Source organism: Manis javanica, chromosome 2 (genome assembly GCF_040802235.1).
Source record: "Manis javanica isolate MJ-LG chromosome 2, MJ_LKY, whole genome shotgun sequence".
NCBI classification, from domain to species: Eukaryota; Metazoa; Chordata; class Mammalia; order Pholidota; family Manidae; genus Manis; species Manis javanica.
In genome coordinates, this window is record NC_133157.1 from 22,799,732 (window position 1) to 22,816,257 (window position 16,526).

General features: G+C 47.0%; 1 protein-coding gene across 7 annotated transcripts in view; it reads left to right on the forward strand.

The window, feature by feature from the left end:
- Nucleotides 1–15,366, forward strand: part of EPB41L4B (erythrocyte membrane protein band 4.1 like 4B) — a 118,998-nt gene extending 103,632 nt beyond the window's left edge. For 4 of the 7 annotated variants that reach the window (XM_073226464.1, XM_073226468.1, XM_037027402.2 and 1 more), the window contains 5 exons: nucleotides 178–255; nucleotides 6,524–6,640; nucleotides 9,010–9,078; nucleotides 13,851–13,996; nucleotides 15,148–15,366. In XM_073226464.1, the coding sequence (XP_073082565.1) occupies nucleotides 178–255; nucleotides 6,524–6,640; nucleotides 9,010–9,078; nucleotides 13,851–13,996; nucleotides 15,148–15,217 (480 nt within the window). In that variant the 3' untranslated portion in view covers nucleotides 15,218–15,366. The remainder of the gene's footprint in view (nucleotides 1–177; nucleotides 256–6,523; nucleotides 6,641–9,009; nucleotides 9,079–13,850; nucleotides 13,997–15,147) is intronic. The other 3 variants (XM_073226473.1, XM_037027403.2, XM_037027404.2) reach the window with 1 other exon arrangement.
- Nucleotides 15,367–16,526: the final 1,160 nt, after the last annotated feature.

The following is a 16,526-nucleotide window of genomic DNA, read 5'->3' on the forward strand; positions in this document are numbered from 1 at the left end:
GTTTGGCCTTAGCAATTCATACACTGCTGAGCAGGAGAACCAAGTGGGGGCTTGGCATGATCGTGAGTTCACTGTCAGAAGCCGGGAGAGGAGAGGTTGGGAAGCCGCGTTTTCCGGAGAACTTCCGCGGCCTGTGCAGGGCTGTTGCTGACCAGGGCTGCCGTTCTGCCCTTGCAGAGTCCCTCCAACCGAGGCGGAGCCTTTCCCCTGGAGCCAGGCGACCTCCTGATGGATTTCACAGAAGCCACTCCTCTGGTAAACTTCCCATTTTGCTAAGGCCGGGAAAGCCACAGACCATAGAAACGTCTTGGCAGGGGGACGGATGGACAGAGGTGGGCTTCGCTGTTGGGAAGGCTCTGCCTCTTGTCCTGCTCACAGCCTGGAGGCTCAGAGGTCAGCTTTCTTTGGGGGTTCAGGCACAGGGCTCCCTCCACCTCCCAGAGCCCTCACACTGGAGCTGGTGCTCCCTTTCCTCCGAGGCTGGCTGCAGGAGTCTCCCGCCTGCCTGTCTGCTGCTCCTTAAGTGGGGTAGGGTTCCTTGGTGCCCGCGTCTCAGCTTCTTCGCTTCCTGGGCTGCATCCTGCATGCCCACCTATGTGGCCTCTCTTGCTCTCGCTTCCAACAACCTGCTCTGGTCTGAAGCACCAGCTTAATGCCTCACCGTGAACTTCTAGGACACTGGTGCCTCCCTACTGTCCTCCATCCTCTGCACACAGATCTCCCCTTAGGGAGGGTGGCCCTTGGGTGACGCCAGCCGCTGAAAAACCCTTTCAGGGGAGAGAGCACTGAACAGGAGTCACCAGGCCAGACCAGGTTCCAGTCTCTGCTCCCTTCTTAAGATCCTTATCATTGGATAGTCACTGTCACATAAGGATGATATTGTTTGCCCTCTCTGCCCAAGAGTGTTAGAAGGGTCCCATGAGAGAGAGCCCTTGAAGCATAAAAGGCAGCATGAATATGTGCAAGATATTATTATTATGTGACACAGGCCCACATGGATGTATCTTTGGCTGGGCTCAGCCTGATACTCAAGTATCTTGAGCATGAATCATGGTCCACAACTTTGGCAAGTCAAAAACTATCTCCTTAGTGTACTGTGCGCCCAGCTGTGTGTGAAGCTGGAGGGGAGTCAGGCTGATAAAGTGCCAAGGTCCGCAGGAGAGCTGTGGAGAAGATCGCAAGGAGAAGCCCGAGGTGGGAGTCAGCTGGGACTGGCTTGCTGGGGAGGGTGTGGCAGAGGAGAGCTTTCAGAACAAATGACCCAAAGCGCATCTGGGCTTTAAGGATGCTCACCGTTCCTGTCTCAGCTGCACAAGGAAATTGTTTGCGGTTTACACCATTGTACTTCTCATCTGGAGAGCTGGTACAGTCAGAGCTTGGAGTCAGTGCCTTTAGATAAATAGCTGAGATAGGATAGTGGGCGACACCCTTCTGGGAACCTTCACAGTCACTCCCTTTCCATGTTCAATTAAATGCAGCCGAGTCATTCATGGCATTCTCCTTAGACAAATTGCCAAGATAGGGTAACCCAGAAACAGAGGGCCTTCCCTCATCACCTGTTCACCCCTTTGCACAGATGGGGACGCTGAGTCCCAGAGTAGGCTAATGACACAAAGACTGAGCTACAGCTGGAACCCAGGTGTTCTTGCTCCTTCTCCCCCACTTTTTGCATTAGATTGCTCTTTACACTGGATTTAAGGAGTTTGCCACTTTGGAAAAGAGCAGCTGTGTTGAAAGTACTCCCCAGACCAGACAAGTGAGAACAAGGGGCACAGAGGAAGGGACAGCAAGTTAGGGGATCTGGGTCTGGTGCTATATCACCACTCTCCCAACTGAAGGCCATGTTGTGCGAGATGGAGGCCAGAGTAGCCATCTGTGGATGTCCATTCTAGCAGGAGGGAGAACCCCCCCACCCCCCCACCCCTGCCAAAGAGACCTGAAAACCCCTAGGGCACAACCTGAGGGCCTATGATGGCAAAAGGAGGAGGAAGCTAAGTTCCTAGCTCAGGCTGAGAAAAAGATGTCTGGCAGGAATAGAAGCCAGTAGGGGAAGATACCTCTCTGAGTTTGTCTCTTGAGCAACTTCCAGGCTGCTGAAATATGCTTCAATTAATGGCGTAAGAGAGTCTATACGAACTGCTACTCCTGTGGGACCCAGTGCCTAACCCTGTCTAAGGGGCACTGGGAAAGAGAACGCTTCCTGGTGTTAGGGTTTTAAAGTGTGCGTAGGAGTTTTCCAGATGGAGGAAGTGGACCAAAGCATGCCATGCACGAGCAAAATACTGAGTATTTATTAAAGGGTCTGGTAGATCTGAGAACTAGGGTTTGTTTACAAAATAATACATCATGGCTCTGACAGGAGAGATGAGATTCCCTTAAAGACAGTTGTGTTGTGGATCTGACTTGTAGACTTAATTGCTCCATCTTTTCTTTATTTGAACATAACAGACTGATGATAGAAAGGAAGCAGCATCTGGCAGGATCTCAGAGGTCTCCAGATCTGAGATGCCAGTGCCTGCCAAGTGACTGTCCAGCCTCTGCTTGTACCCTTCCAGCAACAGGGAGCTCATCCCTCTTCTCAGGATACCCCACTTGCAGCTCTGGGCAGCTCTGACTGAGCTCTGACAGTGTTCAGGGTTCTGTGCTGCCCAGGCACTGGGCACTGGCCAGCTGAAGTGCTTGCACTGCACCGAGACATGGCTGCTCATTTCACAGCTGAAGTTTGCAGTGACTATGTGCTCTCAGGGTGGAGCATCCTTTGTCTTGCTTGTGTGGATCTGAGGTATGAGTGCACATTCACGGAGAAGGTATGCTGGGAGGCTGGTATTTGACGAGAGCCCGCTCCATTTGGGCTTTGCTTGGCATGACTGGCGTTGCCCTTACTTCACTCCAGAGTCCTGCTTCCATGGGTGCCAAGGAGTAATAGAGAGAAAAAGGGTCTCCAGCAGCCTACTTCTCCCTTTGGCCCCCTTCCCTCCATCTCCTCCACCTCCCCCTGATAGCATCATGGAAATGCAGGAGCAGCCCTCTCTGCCCTCGGTGTTGAGGTGGTGGAGGGCAGGGTGTGTATCTCAGAGAACAGTGGAGTGGGGAGACTGCATTTAGGGTTTGGGGCTGGATGAGACTCCGGCAGCTGTATCACTGCCCTGGTTCCTCAGGCCAGAGCTGGGAGGGCAAGGAACTGGAGACAACTGGGACCAGATTTTCTTGCCTCCATTCCAGACACTCTCAGAGCTGGTTTAACTCTTATGATTCTCAACCCTTATGATCAAGTCTCTGTGTGGAACAGAGACTCAGTGTGGCTTTCAAGAAGCATAGTCCAGACAGCCAAGAATAATAAAAAGGTTGAATCTTTCACTGGCATCTCTCAAAAAGCATTCAAGAAGATTAAATTAACACCTCCTGGTAACACTCCTTGAATTCTTTTTGTTTCCTTCTTAATTCTCCTGTAACCCACAGTACTCCAAGGACTTTTGGTTTCTAACTCTCCACAAAAACATTCCTTCCAGCCTCACTCTTGCAGAACTTCCCCCCCTTTTCCCAAATCTTTTCTTCTCAACCCCCAGCTTTTTTATTAGGTAGCTCAGTTCAGCAATGTCAGCCCTACAACCTCTACAGCTTGTTATCTGCCATTCCCAGAATCTGCAGCGTAGACTTCACCGTCAGGTCAGAGTTTCTGCTTGGGATGGAGAGGCAGGTGTGAGGCTGGGGAGGGAAAGAGCAAGTGAGCGAGCACAGCACCCACTCTGCATTTGATATTCTCTTTTGGGGTGTGAGTGTGAGCACGTGCACGGGGTGTTGGTGTTCCTAGAGGGGAGTTGGAAGTGGGGTACATTTCCTCATCAATAATGTCAGCCTAAGGAACGCAGAGTCCTGCCCCCTACTCCAGGCCCGTCGCGCCAGCTGCCCTCCCCACATAACACAGGCCATAAACACTATGCTTTCTGTGTCCCCGATGGCTTTCTCTCTTGGGCTCATCCCTCCCTGATCCCTGTGCTACATGAACCACTTACCCAACTGCAAAGGAGAGCCAGACAGAATCCCGGTCTATTCTGCACCAGTGAATGTTGGTCACAAGTTCACATGTCAGGGAGGAGACTGGCATGGCCAAAGAAGGCTGTGTAGGGTACAGAATAGGCCCGGGGTTGGGTGTCAGAAGGACTGGTTTCTAAATCTCTTAGTAACTTAGTTTTTAATTGGAACCTCATTCTATTAGGAGGACTAACTCTTAATCTCAAGTCAAATTAGGGTACCTCTTCCATCTCCCTGGGGTCACATCCATATTCTCCTGGGTGCAGGGGAACAGAGAGAAGTCTACTTAGTTCATGATCGTATCTGTTTGGCTGATGTATCTGGGTTACTCCTTTTTTGGGTGGATGGAAGTAACTGTCCTGCTAGGATGTGAATTCCTGTTTGCTGGCATACCACACAGCCATTCTGCCCTGGGACCTGTCTGCTCTTCAGTCCCTGTTCCCCAGCCTTAGTGCACAGAGGAGGGCCACAGGGCCCCTTTGCTCAGTACTCCCTCCTGTCCACCCCTCTGTCCTTTCCCTCTGACTTTTCTCCTCTAGCCTCAGACTGGCACCTTCTTCTCTTATGTGAATGACGAAGAAGCCTTACACATTTTCATCATCATTTGTCTATGCCAAAAATCTTTCTTTTCCCCAAAGAGTCAGATTTTAAAACTCAAAAGCCAAATGGCTTAGCAGAACCTAGCTGCCTACACATGGAAAAGACCCAAGGAGGAAAGGAAATACCTGGAGAAAAAAAAAATGGTATTTCAATGTAGTGTCCTACTACATGTATTATCTTACTTACTGTTCACTTACAAAGAGTTCAAGAGTACAGGAGCCCCAGGGATGTTCTTGTGTTTAAATCCACTTTAATGTATATTTAGAAAGGTCAGAAATGCTTGTAGGATGGATCAACATTTCTTTACTATACAAATCCAATGATGGGCAAAAGCTTAAGTCATTCATCACAACCTTCAAATAAGACACTGGTGGTTAGTATACCTTTTGGCCTCTAGGCAGTATGTCCATGTTTTTGGCCATTTATGCCAACTCTCATTTTCTTCAAAAGCACACTGTGCTGTTACCTGAAAACGGGGCCTGGGATCCCTGGTACAGCTGGTTCTGGCTGGGGCAGTGTTGAGAACCGAGGGCAGGCCAGAGCCAACTTCTCACAGGTCTTGGATACCAACTTGTGGAGTGTCGGATTCAACCTGAGGATGACAGGATGGTCAGGGTATTTTAAGTAGGCTGGTAAAGCTTCACTTAAGGTGACTAATATGGATGGACTCCCTTGTTTCTGAAAAAAGGATTCAGAAAGAATCAATAAGAGAGTCTAGAACCATGGAGTTAGACTTTACACATGCAAATTTTCTACATCTCCCAAATTTGAATAGTAAAACAAGCCTGTTGTGGAGACCACTGCAAGATAATGGTTGTAAAAGCCCTTTGGAAGTTGTCCAGGACTGAACAATGGTGAAAAGGATGGAGTTAGATTAATTTGGAGACAGAAAAGAGGCCTGCACATTTCTTGATTATTTTTCAATACAACTTACCCAGAGGCTGTCCTTTATTCATTATGCCAGGATGTTACCAACTATTTAAAGATACTCTTGAACTAAAGAGGCATGTATTTATTCTTTGGAGTGCATGGTCCCTCCCGGAAGCCCAAACTCACCCTTCTAGTGACCCCTCTGTGAGCATTCTCTCCTTGCCATCCATACCCTCACTGTGCAAGCTGTTGGACCTGGTTGAGGAACCCAGTATCCCAAGTGACATGGCATTTGCCCCAAAGCTTGCAAACTGCCAGCTAAAGCAGCAAGGTATCCCCGTGGCAAGATGAGATGCCAAGGCCTGGAGGAGGGGGATGTTTGGGGCTAGAGTATTTTCTGAGCACAGACAACAGCGTCATGACAGACTGAATCCTCAACTCTGTGTTCCTCCTCGCTGATAGAGGTCCTTCCTGGAGCACTGTTGGACATCTATTCACTTATACACCGTAACATGTGTCTTAATTGAGGAGAATACAGGAGGCCACCAGGCATGGAAGACAGATGCCCTCAAGTGTGGGGCCATTCCTCATATTGCCCCCAGGGACGACATCAGTAATTCATCATCTCTTCCTGGCTTGGCCTGGGCCATGTTTCCAGTTCCATTGCTGCGTGCCAGGGAGCCGCTGCCGGTCCTGTGCCGCTGGCGTAGGACATGGCGCCTGCCTGCCAACCCCGGGAGTGGGGTTTTGATGTGTGTCATTCTGCTCAGACAGCAGAGGAGACAACTGAGTGCCAGAGAGGAGGAGAGAAGGCCAGAGGGGAGGGAGGAGGGAGGGCTGAGAAGCCAGTTGGCCAGAGGCGAGAAGGAGGCTGCGGGTGAGGCTGGTTGAGAGCAGTCTGGAGTTGACAGATCCTCTTGCACTGTGCTATCTTTCTCTCCTTCCCGCTCCCTTATCTCCTCTTCCTCCTCCCCTTCTCTCACCACCTCCTCCTCCCCTTCTCTCCTCTCCGTGTGAGCAGGCAGAGCCCGCCAGCGCCCCCCACTGTGCCCACTCTCGCTGTTCTCCTCCACTCTCTCTCCCCATGAAGGAAGAGACCACTGGAGTTTGCATGCACCCTCCAATCAAAACGAGGCTGGTAGGTACCCTGGCAGGGAGAGGGGCCTGGCCAGGAGAGGTGAGGTGGGCAGGAGCCACCAGGCGGCGGCCTGGGCGGGCAGGACCGCCAGACCTCTGGCAGTGCCGGCGGACAGGCGCTCTCACTCCAGGATGGATGCAGTTTGGAGACCAGCCAGCCCTGGGCAGACTGGGACACATGGCTGCAGTCCTGCCCCTTCGTCTCTAGGTCTCAAAAACCAGGAAGAGTTTGCTTTTTACCTAGAGCTTTGATGAACATACATGCTTTTCCCAGAGAGAAAATCTTAGTTGCATTTCCATCTACAATAAAAACTTTTTGAAAAGCTGTCTTTTCCTGCTATTTATCAAGTTAGCAATATGAGTATTAATTTGAAAAGAATCACCCATAATCCTAATCTAGCCCAATATTTTTTTTTCATTTTTGCCTGTTTGCTTCTAATATTTATTCATACTCTTTAATAATTTTGCATAGTTAAATCATAGTACCCATATCTCCTGTTTTGCTCTTTTCACTTAATGTTGGATTGCTTCTATCTAGTTCTTGTTCCACATTCTATGTGACTGTTTATATTCCATCAAGTGGACGGTCTACCATTTACCTAACAAATTCTTTACTGCAGGATTACATGATTTGTTTTCAATGTGTCACTATTTGAGGGAGCACATATAGCTTTTGTGTCGGGTATTTTATTTTTTTAGGCTAGACTTTGCTGGGTTCTATATTGAGATTCTAAAGTAATTGCACCAAGTGACAGCAAACTGAGAAGAATGAATATTCTTTACCACATCCCAGCAACCCTGAGTATATCTATTGGAAGACTCTTTTTCTTATTTAGAGTAGGTATAAAATAATTCTTTCAAGTTGCCAACTTTCATATTTCTTTAACTGCAATGATAAACCTCTCTTCCTCTCTACCTCCTGATGGTCTGAGAGTCTTAACAGGATGTTACTTCTCACTTTGTTCTTGGTTTCAGAACATCAGGTGAAATCGCAAGGCCTCCCCCACCCCCGAGTCCTCTCTCTGTGCTGCAGGCAGCCACTGCCAGCAACCTCAATTGGCACCTGAGACTTAAGACAATTTGGAGGCCCATTCTGGGAATTTGGAGATGTTTAAAGAGGCTGAAGGGAGTTTGGGAAGGGGGGCAGGTTCGGACTGGACATTCTCAGTACACACTGTGAGGACATTGTTATTCTCAGATTTTTTGAGATCTATTCTCATTCAGAAAACCTCAGCAGATTTGGGTCTGGTCTGATGTGTTCTTGTTCTTCCCTAACTTACCTCCCTCCCCCACCATTGGAATGCCTCAAGGGCATTAAGTAGCTATCCCAGGGTCATAGGCAAGACCCTGTGACACACAAAAGGAGCCACCGATGGGCCATGCTCGCCTCGGTGTCTCGGCTGCAGCCCTCAGGCGGCCAGTGGCATGGTGTGTGTTCACCAGCTGGTGTGCAAGCAGTTTCTGTGCCCACGGGGCCGCAGGCAAAGCTAGTGCCAGAGTCATCGAGCCCAAGCCTGTTGGCAGACTTCTGGGCCAGCCTAAAGAAGCAAGCCCCCCATTCCCCAGGGCCTCAAGGAAGCCAAAGACAAAATGACCAATGACCAGAGAAAAAGAAATAGAAGCAATGGCTCTTCAGGGCCACCCACCACTACCTGCTCAGGCTGAATACACCCTATTGCGGCCCAGGCCCTGTGCTGCAGCTGCTCCCAGCACTGGGCACTTCTGAATCCAGTGCCTTCTGTTCCCGAAGGCCACAGGGGCAGGATTCACACATGCTTCCATGGGTTCCCCCTGAGGTTTCCTTCTGTTGCCCAGAGCTTACAGGGAATCCAACAACTAAAGTGAACAGATGGAATAATTTCTGGCCTGATTAGTCCAGACTTCTTGGCACTCTGTTGGCTGTGGTTACTATGTCCCAGGGTGTGACCTCTCAGCAGCCTCTAGGCCATCCCCCCAGCTGGGGAGAAGCCAGTTGCAGACACCCCAGGCAGGGCTGGCCTGCCTTAAGGGCCACCCGATCATGGCCTTTTGTGCATCAGGCCACAGATAGGGCCCAGCATGCCTGGGAGGCCCCAGCAGACCCCAATGAAGGGAGTACTAGGGCGAGGTAAGTGTGGGGTGCCCTACAAGCACGAGACTCCAGCCTGTGCCCCCTGCTGAGGCCTGGTCCTACAATACCATGACAGGCACAGACATAGCCACTGGCCACAGTCCTGAGGGACCCTATGTGTGTTTCCTTACACAAACCACGAAGGCCCTGCATGGGACACCCTGAATCTTTCAGGTCGGTTTGAAAAGTACACTGCCAAAGATTTCAAAGCTTTGTTCTCTAATCTGAAAGTAACTCTCTTGTCTTTCTCTTTTTTGAAGATAAAAACATTCCCAGCTGATACAGTGACCCCGTTTCCTGACCCTTTCATTACAGGGCCACAGTTTACTGTAAGTAGATCCAGAAAACAGACCTGTGTTTTAAAACATTGTCCCCATGTGGCGTGCTTTTCTGTGGAATGCCAGACGGAGTGCTAGCAGCTTCTTTTGATCCCTGTGTCTTTGGAGAGGTTGGGAAGGAGCTGGGATTTGGGGCCTGCATTTTTTACTTATTTTATTGAGGTGAGCTTCACATAACATAAAATTAGCCATTTTAAAGTGTCATTTAGTACCGTTAGTGTCATGGAACTACTACCTCTATCTAGTTTCAAGATTTTTTTTATCACACCCAAAGGAAACCTCACATCCATTAAGCAGTTGTTTGCCATGTCTATCTCCTTCCAACCCCGGCAGCCACCAATCTGTTCTGTCTCTGTGGATTTACCAGCTTGGATACTTCATATAAATGGAATCGTATAATATGTGACCTTTTGTGTCTGGTTTCTTTTACATATAAAGTGCTTTTGAGGCTCTTGCATGTGTAGCAGGTGTCAGTACTTCATTTCTTTTTATGGGGCAGTGATAGTCCATTGTACACAGACACTACAGTGTATGGATCTTCACGCACTTAGGGTATTTGGGTGGTTTCCACTTTTTGACTATTGTGAATAATGCTGACATGAACATGTGTGTACATGTGTTTGAGTCCTTGTTGTCCAAGTCTTCTGGGTTGGCTCTACATCTCGATAATGGTCTGATCTTAGGTAGGTTGCTTTACCACTCTGTGCATCAGTCTCCTCTTATTTAAAGTGGGAATAATAATAAGAATATCCTCTTCATATCCAGTTGAGACGAGGATCAAAAGGGATCCACAACTTGAAGGTACTTTACCAACTATAGAACATCCCACAAGTGTCAAGTATGATTGTTGTTCGTTAAGGCTGAAGAGGCAGTCGTGTAACTAACAGTAGCGGGTAGTCATGACAACCAGCTTCACGTCACCGCTTCTCTCAGTGTCACTGGGCAGCTTATTTAAACTCCTTGCAAATGTAGAAATGTTTTTAAACGTGTAAACGTTGTAGTTTCCTCATCTGCAAAGCGAGAGAGTTTGATGGTTTTCAGGCTCCTTTTCAGCTGCTCTGCTCAACTCTTTTCTTTAAATGAAAGCTCCTGCAGAAGCCCACAGTGTAAATGAGCAGCTGTGTGGAAAAGTAGTGGGGAGTCTGGGATTCCCTCTTCTTGTCCCTCACTCTCCTTTCCTCCCAGGGTCAGAATTTGTCATCCCTAGCACCAAGTGACCCCTGCGGCTCCTTCCAAAGAGTTTCTGGCCAATCTGGAGTGCATGGGAGGTGGGCGGGGTGGCCTAGGAGGAGCTCAAAGTACCATATCCTGAGCTGGAGGATGCTGGTCACTACCTGAGGTGGCTTCAGTCACCTGGGGAGGAAGGAAGTGAGCAGTTGCTGATTCATCTCTTCGGGGATGAACAGAGGTAGGAAGGTGTCCAGCGGTCTTGACAGAGGCGAAAACAGATTCTTAGAACAGTCCGTTTCTAGGGGTGTGAGCTGCTTCGAGCACCTGCCTTTAAGAACCAGGGGGGAGACAAAGGTGCTGGGCCAGGCTGTTCAATGCTGCTGCCCTGAATTCCTACCACCCCTGTAGTTTTGCTGGGCACGGCTCTCCAGCTGGAAGCTCCAGCCCCACTTCCGTCAGTTGGCACATGGCGGGCACTCTGGCCTCCTGCCCAGCCTTGGCAGTGCTGTCAGACACACAGGGAAGCCCTTCCTGAAAAGCTGGGGGCTGAGATGGAGCAGGAAGCCAATGTCAGAAACCACACTTGGACTTTTAAGAACCGGCAAGATGGCTTGAAGGCAGCTAAGCAGGCAGAGGAACAGCATGAAGCAGAGTCCTGGGGCATGAGGGATCATCCCGCATTCAAGGGACTGAAATGAAAGCCAGGGGGGCTTGAATGCAGAGAGCAGGGGAGTGCAGCATGACAGGAGGAGGCCGAGGAAGGCAGGGACAAGCGCAGTAGGGCAAAGCCATGCTTGGCCTTAAGGGATTCTGATCCATATCCTAAGAGCAATGGGAATTCTTTGAAGGACTTTAAGCCAGGCAGTGACAATGATAGGGCAGGTGCATTTGGAAATGATCCCTGTGACAGCAGTGGGACAACAATTGGGTCCAGGCAGAGTGGATTTGGAACAATAATCTAGAAATCTAGGATAGTAGTTCAAAGGAGAGAGGACAATGCTTGGCCCAGAACAGTTTTGATGGTGGAGGTGGAGAGAAGTGCACAAATCGTGGAGATAGTTATGAGGTGGGGGAGATATTTATGAGGCTATAATTGGAACTGGATTGGATTAGGGTCAAAATGGCTCTCAGATTTCTGACTTGCAAACCGTGGATGGATAGTAAGTACATTCAGTGAGATTAGGAAATCTGAAAGAAGACTGGATTGGGAGGGATAATAGGTTCACCTCTGGTCATGATGTATTAGAAATGCTTTGGAAACATCCAGATGGAAACAAGGAATGGGCAGTTGGGTATCAAGACACTTGGCCTTGCTCAGGGTTGGCGTCTTCACAGGCCTTCAGACCTATTCTGGCCACAGTTATCAGTTCAGCAGCTGCAGGGTTCTCTGCACAAAACTGGTCTGGCAGTTGATGCAGCATTGTCCTTGGGCCTGGTTTCATTGACTGGGCTCCTTGACGGGTCCTAAGACCAGTTTCTACCTTATGTTAAGGCCTGTTAACTGGGTCTCTGCTTAATACACAGCTGAGAGCCTTGGTCCTTCTGAGATGAGGGTCTCTGGGTGTCTCTGGTCAGATTTCTGTCTCATGTTCTTCCTAACCTGGGTCTGTTCCTCTGTTATCTGCTTTGCACCAGCAAGAGTTCATTCATTCATTCATTCATTCATTTCTTCATTCAAGAAATATGAAAAAGATGAGTACTCAGAGTTGAGATTTAATAATATCAGTCATTTTCATTGTTCCTCAAGGAACTGGCTTTTCTTTTTCACCTTGAGTGCATGTGGTGACGAATACAAGGACTGCTACTGTAGTTTGATAGCATTGCATTGACTCACGCCCTGAAGAAGGCCCTGGCACTTTTGCCCACCATTGCCTTTATGCCTTATTTCCCTCTTTTTCCAGAAAGAATAAAAAACAGGCATCAAAAGCCCAACCTCTATCTCCTTCACTGAAGCAAGAAGCTAACTTCTTACCCAGCTCCTACATCAGGAAAGATGGGCTAAGTCATGCTTTAAAATGACAGTTGAATTTCGTACTCCTGCTGCGTGACTGTCATGGGTGGGCTGAGGGCTGCACTCTGTGTAGTCCTCTTCCTGTGTCCTCTCCCAGGCTGAGGGAGCAGCTGCCATCTGGACTAGTCAGAGTGGCAGAGCGGGAGAAAAGAGGCAATAAATCACACACTGGCTCTTAAATCTCTCAGAGGAAACGAAACATGGCACCTCAACCCGCATGTTCTCAGCTAAAGCAAAGCACGTGGCCATGCAGGTAGGGAAGTGCCACCTTACCGTGTGCCTGGAAAAAGGTGAGCCAGAATTTTCTGGTGAACTCACCAATGAGTACTGTGACCCAACATTTGTGAAAGCTCTTTGTGGCAAACATCACGTGCTAGCAACCATAGGATGCTCCTGTTCCCATTGCCAAGTCTTTGGTATTGCTCCATTCCGGGCCAGGTCAGTTTTCCCTCTGGAGGCAGGTGTAAAACAAAGAGGGGCTTGTATTTCTTAGCAATAGCCTTTCAGGACCCCTCAAAGATAATTCTCTCCCCACTGTTCAAGCCAGGAAAACCCTTACAGAACTATAACTATACTTGGTGTTTTCAGTGGCTTTCCACATTTCCCCAGGAAGGACAAAGGATATTTTGCTCAGTGGGTGATCTCAAAGCATCTTCTTCAGAAAGCCACATGATAAATTTCTCTGAGTTTCAGGCAGGAACTAGCATGAAAAATCAAGTTATAAAATATATAACTAGCATTATCAAAATGATATAAAATAGAATGTATTCCTAGAAGAAATAATATGAGGAAATATACTGACAACAATAGTAAGGGATTATGCAATTTGTTCAATGAGCATATCTTACTTTGTAATAAAAAGAACAAATTTTCTTCTCTAAATAAGGCAGTGTACTCTAGACAAGTAGTTCTCAAATTTTACTATGTATCATAGTCATCTGGAGTCTTATAAAAATATAGGTTACTGGACTTCATCCCCAGACATCTGGTTCCAAAGATCTGGGGTGGGGCCTGAGAACTTGCATTTTCATGAAGTGTCAAAATAATACTGATGCTGCTAGTCTGGGGACCATACTTTGGGAACCACTCTATTATGGTAAAAAAACAAAATACCACCAATTATGGAGTCAGCTAATCCTGGTTCTAAACACTGGTTCTTAACACTTACTGTATGACCTTGGTAAGATTATTTAACCTCTCTGAGCCTCACTTTCCTTTTCTATAAAATCAGTACCAAGTGCACATTTTTTCACCTCTTAACATCTCTAAAATCAGAATGTTCACTACAATAGTGGGTACAACAAAGTTTGAATGGCCACATTTTTCATTCTCTTGTGGCACATGCAAAAATGGTGTATCTTACAATGTTATCTAACATGATGAAATATCTCTACCTTAAGGAGTGTCAAGAAGTAATGTACATATTGGGCAAAGCATAGTATCTGGCATGGAGTAAAATCATTTAATAAATGGTAATTGATTTTAGCCATTATTGAGAAATGGCAGGAACTGTTTGGTAAGGCTTGGGGAGCAGCTGACAGTGTGAAAATGGAACCCAAATTGAGATTGATTTCCTCTGCAGGCAGACTTTAGAGACGGTAAATTGCCATGCTGTCCTGGCCAGTCTTCCCCACTGATTCCAGCAGCAGCCCTGAGGCCTTTGACAGAGACCATCTCCACAGTGCAGACCGTCTACACCACTCGGAAGCCTGTTTCTCTGGCAGCCAGGTGAGCCACATCAGCAGCTACTGGTAGGTAACTCTGGTGACAGGGACACCAGGTCCAGGATTTAGCTTCATTGTTTTTGTGACATCTGAAAGGTCACAAAATACAATCCTCTTAATCACGCTTTCATTCTCTTTTCTGTAAGTATCTACTGAAATGTCTACAAAGGCTAGTAGTATTCTAGGTCCTGAGGATGCACAGTGAACTAAAAAGATAATAGCCCTACCTATATGGAGTTTATAAGTTTGTGTTGGAGGAGGAGAGACAGACATTATAATCAAGTGAGTTTGTGTGATGGTGACAAGTGCTTGAGAGAAAAATAAAACTGAATAGGGCATGCAGGGATGGCCTCATAGAGGTGCATTTAAGCAATGACCTGAAGATGGTAAGGGAGCAAACTGCAGATACATGGGAAAAGAGTATACCAGGCGGAGGGAACAGCCAGAGCTAAGGCTTCAGAGGTGGAGCATGCCCCACAAGGTTAACAGAGAGGAAGGGGCTCGTGTGAATGATGGGAGAGGAGGCCCATGGAGTTGCATATTGGGGCCAGATTGTGTAGGGCCTCTTCGGCCACAGTAGAAACTGATTCCTACCCTGAGTGAGATTATTTAAAAACTTGATCTGTGTCTTTAAAAACGTATACTTTAGACTGTGGAGACAGATTCCATAGATAGGCAACTGCGCCTGAGGGCCAAGAAGTCAGAGGCAACCCCTCAGAGCAGCCAGTTTTATTTTATTCAATTTTATTTATTAAAACACAGGGGGGACCCCTGGGAGAAAGTGCATATGAAAGCTATTTAAAGCATGAATGAAAGAAATCTAAGCCCTGGACACCTGCTCATTCACTTAGAAGCTGAGAGGCTGCTATGCACTAGATCTTGTGCTGGGCTCTGGGGCTTCAGAGATGAATGACACAAACAGTCCATGCCCGAGGAGTGGTGCCGTGAGGAACTCAGTCTGGTGGGGAAACGGATAGGCAGCCGGGCAATTTCAGGTCACTGTAATGCTAGCAAATGTAGGGGTTCCTGGAGGAGCCTGGGAGGGAAAGTCAAGAATGGAGATGCAGAAAGAATCTGGGAGATGACACTGAAACTACTCTTGCAATTTTTTCGAGGGTTTATCTCACAATTTTATCACCTGCTCTTGTTTTTCAGTGCAGAGACACTCCGACAAGAACTGGAGAGAGAGAAAATGATGAAAAGACTGTTGATGACCGAACTGTGAAATTCTCCCTTTGTTGCCTGGAGAATGGCATGGTGCCTTCTGTCCGTTTTCTTTCTTCGGGCTTTGTGTGCTCACCCAGCACGACATACAAATGTGTGCTCTGTTTGCCCGGGCCTCCGGGGGTAGTTGAAGCCAACATGTGGCTTGACCTCTACTGGAGAAGTTATTTTATGTCTCCTGAGTATTAGAGTTTTTCTACTACTCACTGTAGTTGAGACAGGATTTGGTAAGCCTAAGAGAAGAAAGATGGGGAAACAGGGATTCCTTTTCTGAAGAACCTGTATGTATATATTAATAACCACAGGGCTAATACAGCATGGAATCCTTTGCTATCGATCTCAACCATGTGATTTTGTATGATTGAAACTTGCACCAAGCTTTGACTGTTTGTTAATGAGTCATTTTTAATGAAAGAACAACTCTTTCCTGCTAGTTTTTCATTTACACTAGTAACTCCCCAGATCTTATAAAATCCTTAACATTCATTTTTATTCAGACGTGAGTAGATGAACTAAAAAAAAGAAAGTTGAAATCACCAGGACTGAAGGTACTTCAGCTTAATCTGAAATATTAGTTTAACTTGTGAATTTCTTGGATACAATATTATTTGGGATAAAATAGGATTTATTATTGAACCCAAAGTAGGAAACTAAAGCTTAACTTGTCTAAAAATCCTTCCAAAGTTAGGATGATTTACTATCAAGATTCGTTTGGGTGTTCCACAAAGGAAAAAATTATTTCTAAAGTTGATCACGTCCTGTCTATAGAACCTTGACCAGGAAACACTTTGCTCTCTTTTTATATAGTTTCAAGAAATGTGTTTTTTAAATTTTATTATGCACTCCAACTTTGCAGGAATAAAGGAATCCCCTAACCACAAACCTGCCCTTTAAAATGTTTCCCAAGCTTTCTCAATTAATATGCACTCAGTTTTTCATAGCTATGATCAGTGTGTACATACTCTTTGGTTGTACTTCTTCACTTAACATATATCTCCTCTTTTCAACACAGGTCCTTCTCTCACCAATTTAAATGTCTTTATAGCCATGTAACATGGTTAACCTCACTTCTCCCCAGTACTAGATATTTGAGTTACATCTAATTTTTCATGCATATAAATAGCACTGCTATGAATGTCTTTGTAAAAAATGCTCCTTCCTTTGGATTCTTCCCATGGGAATATCTCCAAAGAGGGATTAAAGGTTAAAGAGCAAGAAGTATTTTATAGCTCTTGTTTCATATTGCTAGTTTGCGTTCTAGAAAGATCCAGTCTCTGGGTTGGAAGGACCTTAAAGGTGATCTAGTTCAA